The following is a 12,564-nucleotide window of genomic DNA, read 5'->3' on the forward strand; positions in this document are numbered from 1 at the left end:
TATATCCATGGATTTTATTGTTGAATTACCTCCCTCTAATGGTAAAACGGTCATCCTGATGATTGTGGATCGTTTTTCTAAGATGGCTCATTTTGTGTCTCTTGTCAAATTGCCATCATCCAAGGAACTTGCCTCTATCTTTGCCGGGGAGGTGTTTCGGTTACATGGTATTCCCACTTCGATCGTGTCCGATAGGGGTAGCCAGTTTATTTCCAGATTCTGGAGAGCGTTTTGTGCAGAGATGGGTATCTCCCTCTCGTTTTCTTCAGCCTACCACCCCCAGTCTAATGGAGCTGCTGAACGTGCCAACCAATCTCTGGAGCAGTATCTTCGCTGTTTCGTGTCCCACCATCAGAACAATTGGGCTGACCTGCTTCCTTGGGCTGAGTTTGCTCGTAATAATGCTGCTCATGAATCCTCCGGTAACAGCCCTTTTTACGTTGTTTATGGCCGGCATCCCGTGGTTCTTCCAGCTGCATTCTCCTTACAGGGCATGCCAGCTCTGGACGAACATTTGGCTAGTCTACGTAATACTTGGGAGCAGGTTCAGTGTTCTTTGGTGGCCTCAGCTGCTCGCCAGAAGGTTCACGCTGACAAGCATCGCAGGGCGGCTCCATCCTATGCGGTGGGAGACCGGGTTTGGCTTTCTACTCGCAATATTCGTCTTTGTGTGCCTTCTATGAAGTTGGCCCCTCGTTTTATTGGTCCTTTTCGTATCTTACATGTGGTTAATCCTGTCTCGTATGCATTGGATCTTCCAAAAAATCTACGCATTCCTAACGTGTTTCATACCTCCTTGTTAAAACCCCTCCTGTGCAACCGTTTTACTCGGCATATCCCCCCTCCTCCTCCGGTTTCGGTGGAGGGCCATGAGGAGTTTGAAGTGGCGGCTGTAATTGACTCTCGCTTGCTTCGGGGTCGCCTCCAATATCTGGTACATTGGAAGGGCTATGGGCCTGAGGAACGCAGTTGGATTTCCGCTGACGCTGTTCACGCTCCTCGCCTTGTGCGTTCTTTCCACGCTCGTTTTCCTGCCAGGCCTGCTCCTCCCCGCCCGGGGGGCGTGTCTTCAGGGGGGGGTACTGTAGCGGTACTTACCCTCTCCAGGGGCCGGCCGGGGTCCTCCCTTCTCGCCGCGCGCGGTCCTGCTCCTGCACGAGCCGCGCGCGGCTCAGCCAACGATGGGATCAGTCAGGCGGGCAGTGACCGCGAGAAGCGGTCACATGTCCCGCCCGACACTAAGAGCGCGCCGCGCGTCTCGGGCGCGCTCTTAAAGGGACAGTGGGAGACTAAATTAGAATCAGTCTCCCATTGGCCCCTGTCAGGCCACATTCCCCATTCACTCACGTTTTGGGGGCGTGGATATGACAGGAGCCAATCAAAGTGAACCTTAGGGTTTTTATACTCACCTGTTTCCCCTTGCTCCTTGCCCTATCGTGGTTTCTGTCCAGTTCCCTTTAGTGCTTGTATCGTTCAGTTGGTTTTTTGGTGCTTGACCTTGGCTTTGTTCCTGACTCCGCTCTCTCCTTATCCTTGCTTGCTTTTCCGCTGTTTTGTCCTCTGTGTACCAGTCCTCGGCTTGTTCTACGTTACGCTGTCTCTCAGTTCCCTTGACCTCGGCTTGTTCTGACTCTGTCTTTCTCTCGTCCTAGTCCGGCCATTCTAAGGTCCGGTAGACGAACTCTGTTTCTTGTCTCTTGACTGTGAACTATTCCTGCGTGTTGGGGTATATTACCGTGACAGAGACTGACTGTCTCTGCTCCCTGCAGGACACACTGCCGCTGGGGAGGATGTACGACACCATCAGCTCCCTGGGGTACACACTGCCGCTGGGGAGGGAGGACGCTGCTCTCCTCTCCCTTCACTTCACACTGCCTTCTTGGCATATCACTTTGCTGCTGGGGGGCAGGAACAACTACCTCTGCCCCCTGTAACTCAGCCTGCCGCTGGGGAGGAAGGACTGCACCTTCGGCTCCCTGGGACACACACGGCCGCTGGGGAGGATGGACGACACTATCAGCTCCCTGGGGTACACACTGCCGCTGGGGAGGGAGGACGCTGCTCTCCTCTCCCTTCACTTCACACTGCCTTCTTGGCATATCACTTTGCTGCTGGGGGGCAGGAACAACTACCTCTGCCCCCTGTAACTCAGCCTGCCGCTGGGGAGGAAGGACTGCACCTTCGGCTCCCTGGGACACACACGGCCGCTGGGGAGGATGTACGACACCATCAGCTCCCTGGGGTACACACTGCCACTGGGGAGGGAGGACGCTGCTCTCCTCTCCCTTCACTTCACACTGCCTTCTTGGCATATCACTTTGCTGCTGGGGGGCAGGAACAACAACCTCTGCCCCCTGTAACTCAGCCTGCCGCTGGGGAGGGAGGACGACACCATCCGCTCCCTGGGTTACACACTGCCGCTGGGGAGGATGGACGACACCATCAGCTCCCTGGGGTACACACTGCCGCTGTATAGGGCGACCAATACCTTTGGCTGGATCTGCCATGAACCGCAGGTACTCGTCGACCTGGCTCCTTACCCACTGCATGAATTTCTCAGAGGGGACAAATGTAACGAAAGCCATCCGCGAGGCATACTCTTTGTCAAACGCCTCCTGAGTGTAGCTGTGTGCCATGCTTGCTCTGCTGAAGTTGGTTTCCTTTGTAGATAGGGGCGCTGTACGAGTACTGGCGTTGCCCTCACTTTGTAATCCAGGAATGGTGTTGTCTGTAGCTGTCCCTCTGGTTGTAGGAACGATCCCGCCGCTTGCCACCAATTGTAACGGACCGTTTCAGCATAAAAGGGGAAAAATCCGTTTAGGCGATAATCCCCTTTTCTAGAGACAGGCACAGCTACTGCAGAACACCAAACTCCCGATCTGGATACGAAATAACACTCCGAACTGGAACAGCTGAACAAGAAAAGCATACAATCCGCTTACACTCTTGGCAGTAATATACATTATTACATGCCCAAATATAGTTTTTCCAGTACAATATGTCCAGGGGCCATAGTCGCAGGGCAGGAGGCTAGCAACCAGGCTTCTCCAGTTCACAGTGGCGAAGTTGGTTTCGCCACAGAACCCAAGTAATTTTAGCCTCATTTACAAAAAGTATAAATGAACTGGTTTGTGCAAAGAAATAAGACACACACAATCTTTTTTTTCTGAATGCATTCCCTAATGTAAAGTGAACGTAACACAAAGCTTTACTGTTTCTATAAACTTCACAAATTTATGCACATACAGAGTTATTCACTAAACTCCAAATTGAAGCGAGTTGAACACCAAATGGTAAAATGTGGTCTGAAAGAGTCTTGCCGTTACAAGAGCTTTGTTGAAGATTTTTTGTTTTCAGATCGGCTATTCTTAGCCTTAAATGTTCTATTCAGATTTTCAAATTCGTTTAATGAATAAATCCCACAGGCATGGTGCAGTAATACGTCCAAGTAATTGCTAGTCTAGAAGCGCAGTTTATGACTGTCCAGTATTGGTAGATATTGAAAAGGGTGAAAAGTTCTAAAGGAATACAGCTGCTGTAGTGGTTATGGTGCCAGGAGAGCTCTGAGGCCCTTCCAGAGTAAGTAGTTAAACCTTTTAAGAATGGTTTGAAAATGCACCTGGGTCCTGCATCTGAGTTAATCCTGGCTGTGTAGGGCAGCACTCAATGGCTCGAAGTGCTCATCTGAAGCTTTCCGCACATAAGCCACCTCTGCAGGGCACGTTTTATCTCCGTAGAATTAACAGAAGCTCCTTGCAAGTTTCTGGGAACCAGTGAGGGTGCAGACCAGTACCCAGCAGAACCTAAGTAGGTTGCCAAACCATTCTTAAATTGTTTGCTTACTCTGGGAAAACACTAGGGCACACCTGGCACCAATACCACCGAGCTGTAGTGGTTATGGTGTTTAAAGTGTTCCTTTAAGTGGTTGAAAGTACCCCCCAAAAAAATACAGACAGAACAAATCTCAACATAATCACAACTTAAATAGTTACTGTCCATTTAATATTCATCTATTGCTGACAAACACACCGAGCATTTTCTGATCCTTGGCAGAAAGAAAGTGTAGCAGAGGTTACGGATGCAATCATGAAAACCACGAGACGTTTCATACTCACCAATGGTATCACTATTAATTTGAGTTGTAATTGAAATTAACAAAAGGCAGTAAATGTGTTACCCGTTTCAGAATATGTGAACCATATGAAAATGGATTGGACACCGTGCTCGAAGTCTCTAATTGAATTCACATGACCCCAGTTGAGTTTGTCTTTATGATAATACTCTGCATACTGAAAATACCTCTTCACTCTTCTATGAAAGTAGCAGACAATGTCCCCTGCTCTTGTATAACTAATTAACCAAGTCCCACCTGATCTAGGAACTAAGTGTTTGGATCCATGTGATCAGTACTGCAGTGTTATTTTATCAGTTTATTTAATTATTTTTGCTCTGGGGTGACTTATATTGGCTCTTGAGCTGATTCAGTTGGGAACTCTGGGTGAGGCAATGGTGAGTACAAACATAGACTGAATTGTCTATACCAATGTTTAATTTTAGATTGTTAATTGATCGCTTAATGAGTTTTTTTTTTTACACGTTCACAATGCTTTTGCCTATAAATGGTTGTTATTTCTGGTGTGATGTAGCTTGACAAAGACCCTTTCAGGGGTCGAAACGTTTGTGTCTCACTTATCCAAATAAAAAAAATAAAAACTGAAGATACTTGGAGTGCCTGGATTATTTTTCTACCACTGATATCTACTCCCTGGGGCTGGTGCTGGCCCTTGGTGTAGTTTAGCACCCGGATCTTCGTGTGATTGGAGTGCGGTTCGTTTTTGTCTTTTTGTAACTTATTAACTAAAACATGTTTTTTTTAATAATTAGGTTATCACCTTTTGCAAAAAGTAGAGTGATGTCTAAATTGTAAGGTAAATATGAATTATTAAGCCAACCATTTGTACTCCAAGTGGCTGCTTGATCTCTGTAGGCTACATTTGCCACTAAGTTTTTAAGGGGAACTGTTGCTCAGTTTTTAGAGGGGACTGAGCGCCAACCATCTTGGCTACCTGTCAGCAATTGTTATAAGCTATCTTGTTGGCATCTGTCAATCACGACACAGAAAATGTAGAGAGAAGATAAAAATGTAGAGGCGATTCTTCGCTCACAGTATGGATTGTGCTGATGGTAAAACCGCATTCTAACCTACTTGTTAATAAACTTGCTAGGACAAAAGCATCAGGCCAGCTAAAGTCTTTATATTAAAAGAAGTACACCAAGCTTCTGTAGCCCAAACGTATCCCTAGCCATCTGGCAAGCACGCTGTTATGAGCTGGACTGTCAGTGAGCTGTGATTAGTTCTACTGTATTGGAATAAACATGTACTGATCATGTGCTAGTTGTTCCAATTCATATTTATAGGCAATGCACCGCGCATGCATGACTACACAATCCGTTTGGTGATAAAAGCTTGGCTGGAAGCTTCCACCTTCTTCCTGGTTAATGTACACATTAGACAGCCCTTCCTGTTACTTAATTATTGCTATTTTCTGATATATTATATTATTATTCCTTTTTAGTACTGCTTGATTGTATTTATTACTGGCATTTATAAAGCACCAACATATTCTGCAGCGCTGTATAATTGGGAGAACAATACAATATAAACAGACCGATACAAAATTATTTTTGTTAAATCACATTGTTAATGCATAAACTGCACAATTCATTCACAATTCATAAAATAAGGATGGTAACATTCATCTGAAGAATGCCTTCAAAAACGTAATTAAACACAAATATTTATTTTACTGATCTTCTGGTAAAGTCTTGCTTCTAATAATGCAGTATTTTATTCTATGACTCGTTGTTGCTGAAGCTCTCGACCGTCCTGCATTCTTTCTGCCTCAATGCTTCATCTTTGCAAGTTCTCACCTTTTCCTCTACACCATGTAATAAATGTTTCACTTACCAGGACATCTTTGTGTTATACAGTCATGGATCGAATATAAATGTATCTAGATGTGAATCGCCATTCTACATGTGCAGTGCTGATTGGAATAGCTACCTAAAACTGATCCCAATTTGGGAATTTCTGAATAAATGAACATAAAGTGGTTTAATCTCACAGATTACATTTTAATTTTTTGAACAAAAGGAGTTTGATGCTGTAGGTATACACCCCTCAATATTACGTGGATCTTGTGATAGAACATATAGATGATTCAGAATTATAAAATTGGATACTTATTTAGTCTTGAGAAAGGATCCTTTTGACTTCTGAAATGTTAACACTTCTGGTCTCGTGGTTACAATGCCGGCCACCTTAAGAAGTATCCTACAAAACAATTCCATAACTAAAAATAACAAAATAAAACTAGATTAAGCATATTTTCAAGTTCACATTAATAACAATATCAATAACACAATCAGTTCCAAATAACCAATAGATTTTCCTGTGTCCCCCTGAAAACTTCCCATAGATGGTCTACAAATAGTACCAGTGAGTGAATTAAAATGTTTTTTTAAAATAACCCTTGTGATTGAAATCTTAAAATTTAATGTATAGCTCCCATGAATTTAAAGGACCACTATAGGCACCCAGACCACTTCAGCTTAATTAAGTGGTCTGGGTTCCAGGTCCATCTAGGATTAACCCTGCCTGCTGTAAACAAAGCAGTTTCAGAGAAACTATGTTAACAAATGGGTTAATCCAGCCTCTAGTGGCGGTATCATTGACAGTCACTAGAGGCGCTTCTGCGCTTCTCACTGTGTATATTACCTCATTGAGAGCAACCAGGGAAGAAACCATGTGTGAAGTAAAGTCATCATCCATGTAGTCTACAAAAATACCGGCACTCCAAGGTAGGTCTTTATTTGAAGAATTCCAGCAAGTCAACATTTCAGTCCCTCTAGGGAACTTTCATCATGACATCACAAGTCTTGGAGTGCCGGTATTTTTGTAGATATATATATTTTGCAAAGATTCCCAAAATTAACAGAACAGTCAGACAAATTAATAGGAGATTGGATATGCAAAACATAAACTGGGAAACCACGTGCCATATCCCCTGTAGGTAAATTAATGAGCCCCAGAAAATGAGGGGCAAGGGATGCCACAGTGTAACACCACCCCCCATTCCAAAAAAAATGGTTAATTGGTTAAAGCATATATGGTGATTTATTATTAATATATATACATAATTTTAAATGACATTTCTATTTTTTTTTCATTTTGTGCAGATCCTGAAAGTTTAATGCAGGCGTTGGAGGACCTGGATTATCTAGCTGCACTTGACGATGACGGAAATCTTTCTGAATTTGGAATAATTATGTCTGAGTTCCCACTGGATCCACAGCTGTCAAAGTCTATTTTAGCCGCCTGCGAATTTGACTGCGTTGATGAAATTCTGACACTGGCTGCCATGGTGACAGGTATTGTACATTTAAAACAATGGCCATCGTTATTCTGCATACTAAACGGCGGACTTCCTGCGAAGTTAGGGGACTGTTCCATGTGCTGATTCTATATCTGGTAGCAAGCGAGCCAACAGAACGTCTTAGAATACACCTGAATGCAAATCAGGAGTGCAGCACTGCTAAACAAGACAATTAAAGTTTCTAGAGGACCGATGATACAGACAGAGCAATTTTTTTTTTTACATGTCACAAAATACAGATATATCTTGCAGGGAATCTAATAGAACAGAGCAGTAACCTGCACCCGTGTGCACTGTAATGCCATTTTCATAGTCGTACATCTCAGGAATATAAAGATGATGACATAACATGATGGAGATGAAAGGTTGTAGCAGAAATATGACCATAAAATAACTGAATATCTGCACTGGGCTCCATTGTGTTCATAACTAGGAATTTACATTTTTATTCAATTTGTTTCAGCAGCTATACACGCGGTTAGTGTCTATCATTGTACGGGGTAGTTCATCTGTCACTTTTTCACGTAAAAATACAATCTGTATGACTTTATATCATGCTACAGATTGCCGTTAAATATTTACTGCAGAACAGTCCTCTTCATGCTTCAGAAGCCATCTATGCTCTGAGAAATTGCAATTGTAAAGATGTAACAGTCATTAAGATGCATTTGCACACATTAGTGAGTACCCAAAAATACAATGTACAACCTCCTTGAAGAGAGCATTAAAACACTACAGTGGGCGCACAACGGCGATATATATATATATATATATATATATATATATATAAAAAAGAGGGCTGCACTCACCTGAATATGTGTGTGTGTGTGTGTGTGTGTATGTATATATATATATATATATATATATATATATATACGGTATATATATATATATGTGTGTGTGTGTGTGTGTGTGTCTTTTAATTATGGTAACTACAATTGGATTGGAGTACAGATTTACAAAACAAGCATTGAAATAGGATAGTTCTATCTTCTATCTCATAAACAAATTTGTGTGTTTGAATGTCAAAATTATCCTCCGCAATCAAAGTGACAAGTGAACATTTTCGGCAATAATTTTTATTACCTGTAAAAGAGAAATCTCAGTATTTTTATCAGTTGCGTTTTTGAGTGTGCAAGGTTAGTTTTCCTTGCTATGAACATTTTACATGCTTCAATTGTTTTACAATGTTGCCTTGTTTATTTATATATACATACATTATCCCCTCTATATCTCTGCTAAGGATAATCTAATTTGACTTAACGCAATAATTTAAATGATTTCTGGGCACAACACACGTTATATTGAGTATTAGCTTACTTTGTTTACATTATTGGTTTTGTAGTAAGAACTGCTGTGTAGTTTGAAACATTATGGTTGTTTTATAACAACCACCCCATTTGTAATGTTTTGTGACATCAGTGCGCAAAACCCTAGACACATCATGTATGGCCTGTGCATTTGGTTGACTGCTTTTACAGCCATATTAAAGGGTCATTCTCTTCTCCGCACTTTTATTTCATAAAACCAGTCAAGTGACCTAAGCAGACATGGCTCCTATAACTTTTTATGAAACAAACAACAATTATTTAGGGAAAAACATATACTGTATCCAGTGTCATTTAAAAACGCATCACAAAGCAACACTTAAAATATAATTTGAAAGGGAATCCGCTAGGACTTTTAATATTAGGTATGTTCTTATTAACTGTGTTTAGCAAATATGTTTTTGTGAGATCTGAAAGATGATAAAATGTAAATGTATAAATCCACACTGCAATATTTACTTCTCTCCTGAAACTGAGCATCTCCCCCGTGGCTCACTGTCAATCATTATTTTAAATGTTGCCCTTTTCTATCATTGTAAACACTGCTTACCTGACAGGAACAATTCTGTCAAACTAAGTGGCAGGTAAAATCTAAAAAAAATAAAAAAAAGTTGTGATGGTTCATACTTTTTGTATAATTTGCATGTGACAATATCAAACGAACGTGCACAGAAAAAAAAATAGATTGAAAAAAAAAATGACAGGCAAAAAAAAAAAAAGGGAAAATTATAGTGGACTAAACTGGATAAATTGGCGCAAATGACCAAAGCAGTAAAAAAAAAAAAAAAAAAACAACTAAACGCAAAATATATTTATACATAACACCCAATGTTTGTTTTCCTCCTCATTTGCCTAGTTTGCTCTTCCTGTGCCTGGACTCAACAGGACTGTGATGCCACTTACTAAATCTTTATTATACATTTACATGATAGCAAAGATAGTTATAGGTGATTTCCATTGTTTTATTCAATGGTATATTTTCCAGCGAAATGATGGTTTCCCTTTAAGTGACAATGCTTATTAAAAAAAGATTTTACTAATTTCAAACCATTCTTTTGATCGCAATGTTGTCTTTTTGCACCATAGCTCCAAACTGCTTTACAAATCTATCCCTGGAGGGAGAAGAACCAGTTTTGACTCGTAAAACAAAGTTTTTACACCCTGAAGGAGATCACTTTACCCTTATCAACATCTACAAAGCATATGAAGAGTTGAAAAGATCCAACGCCAGCCAGTGTACGTACTATTTTCTTTTCTGTCCTTTATATATCTATAAAAAAAAAATTAAGTTTCTAAATGCAGTAAATTTAAGTTTGTTACTAGTGGAAACTCTAGCTGTGTCTCTGGACCAATTATTTTATTAAAGATGAGATCAGAAGGTTTAGTAAAGTGTTGAGGAGAGAAATCGTATCACCATTGTGGCCCTCAAGGCCTTGTTGATCCATTCCATTGCACCTCGCACAGTGGTTGTGGCCAACCAAAGATCTAAAGGCACCAGACAATGTCTGCTGGTAGTTTGCTTTGCATGAGGATGTTAAGAATTTTCAAATTACAGGAGGGCCAGAATTGGCTGGAAAATCTGTAATTTCCTGGTTTGACGGGATGGGTGAAAGAACAAGAATTATGGTTCAACTTCAAGAAATAATCTTAAGTAAAGTTAGTATAAATGTGGACAATAATGATGATTGTAAATATAGATATAGTGCAGTTAGATCAAACACGTATTCCTAATCCAGTGGCGTCTCTACACACACACACACACACAAACACAGACTGCTGAGTCCATACACACACAGACAGACTGCTGAGTCCATACACACACACACAGACAGACTGCTGAGTCCATACACACACACACAGACAGACTGCTGAGTCCATACACACACAGACAGACTGCTGAGTCCATACACACACAGACAGACTGCTGAGTCCATACACACACAGACAGACTGCTGAGTCCATACACACACAGACAGACTGCTGAGTCCATACACACACAGACAGACTGCTGAGTCCATACACACACAGACAGACTGCTGAGTCCATACACACAGACTGCTGAGTCCATACACACAGACTGCTGAGTCCATACACACAGACTGCTGAGTCCATACACACAGACTGCTGAGTCCATACACACAGACTGCTGAGTCCATACACACAGACTGCTGAGTCCATACACACAGACTGCTGAGTCCATACACACAGACTGCTGAGTCCATACACAGACAGACTGCTGAGTCCATACACAGACAGACTGCTGAGTCCATACACAGACAGACTGCTGAGTCCATACACAGACAGACTGCTGAGTCCATACACAGACAGACTGCTGAGTCCATACACAGACAGACTGCTGAGTCCATACACAGACAGACTGCTGAGTCCATACACAGACAGACTGCTGAGTCCATACACAGACAGACTGCTGAGTCCATACACAGACAGACTGCTGAGTCCATACACAGACAGACTGCTGAGTCCATACACAGACAGACTGCTGAGTCCATACACAGACAGACTGCTGAGTCCATACACAGACAGACTGCTGAGTCCATACACAGACAGACTGCTGAGTCCATACACAGACAGACTGCTGAGTCCATACACAGACAGACTGCTGAGTCCATACACAGACAGACTGCTGAGTCCATACACAGACAGACTGCTGAGTCCATACAAACACACACACACACACACAGACTGCTGAGTCCATACAAACACACACACACACACAGACTGCTGAGTCCATACAAACACACACACACACACAGACTGCTGAGTCCATACAAACACACACACACACACAGACTGCTGAGTCCATACACACACACACACACAGACTGCTGAGTCCATACACACACACACACACACACACACACACAGACTGCCGAGTCCATGCACACACACAGACTGCCGAGTCCATGCACACACACAGACTGCCGAGTCCATGCACGCAGACAGACTGCCGAGTCCATGCACGCAGACAGACTGCCGAGTCCATGCACACAGACAGACTGCCGAGTCCATGCACACAGACAGACTGCCGAGTCCATGCACACAGACAGACTGCCGAGTCCATACATACACACACACACACACACACACACACACACACACACAGACTGCGGAGTCCATACACACACACACAGACTGCGGAGTCCATACACACACACACACACACACACACACAGACTGCGGAGTCCATACACACACACACACACACACACACACAGACTGCGGAGTCCATACACACACAAGCACATTAAGCCTACCTGTCACTGGAGGCTGTTGCTGGGGGTCAGGCAGCCATCTTCCATCCTTTCCAGCAGCAGCATGGGCTGCTGCTTAACGCCGGGGGCGGGGCTTATGTGCAGGAGGCGGGCTTCGTTTGGGGGCGGGGCCTGTGCCGGGGAAGCTGCTGGGTGCTGAAAACACCCAGCACCGTTCCAGCTGCTCTGCCCTGCATTCCATCCGGCTGTAACAGACTGTCTGTTACAGTCCGAGGGAATATAATTTAAACACATAGCCAGCAAGTTTCTGGCATTTGGGGGGGCCCAATGGGGGGGCACAGCATGATGTAGGGGGGGGGCATGGCCCCCTCTGGCCCCCTCCCTAGCGACGCCACTGTCCTAAACATCTAGTGTTAAAAACACGTTAGGAGTTCACTCACAGCTTAAAAAGGGTGAAAACTCACCTTTTATCTAGGGCAGTGAGGGTCTGCTGGCACGGACTTCGTTCCTTCATCACCTTGGCTGAGATCATCAAACTTGATAATCTCAGCCAATTCAATGATTTCC

At 43.1% G+C, this 12,564-nt stretch overlaps 1 protein-coding gene across 1 annotated transcript in view; it reads left to right on the forward strand.

Annotated features, from left to right (window-relative positions):
• DHX32 (DEAH-box helicase 32 (putative)) overlaps positions 1-12,564 on the forward strand; it is a 75,955-nt gene that overhangs the window by 57,812 nt on the left and 5,579 nt on the right. The window contains exons 7-8 of the mRNA XM_063434722.1: positions 7,240-7,431; positions 9,851-10,000. Coding sequence (XP_063290792.1) covers positions 7,240-7,431; positions 9,851-10,000 — 342 coding nt within the window. The remainder of the gene's footprint in view (positions 1-7,239; positions 7,432-9,850; positions 10,001-12,564) is intronic.

This window comes from Pelobates fuscus, chromosome 10 (genome assembly GCF_036172605.1).
Source record: "Pelobates fuscus isolate aPelFus1 chromosome 10, aPelFus1.pri, whole genome shotgun sequence".
NCBI lineage: Eukaryota > Metazoa > Chordata > Amphibia > Anura > Pelobatidae > Pelobates > Pelobates fuscus.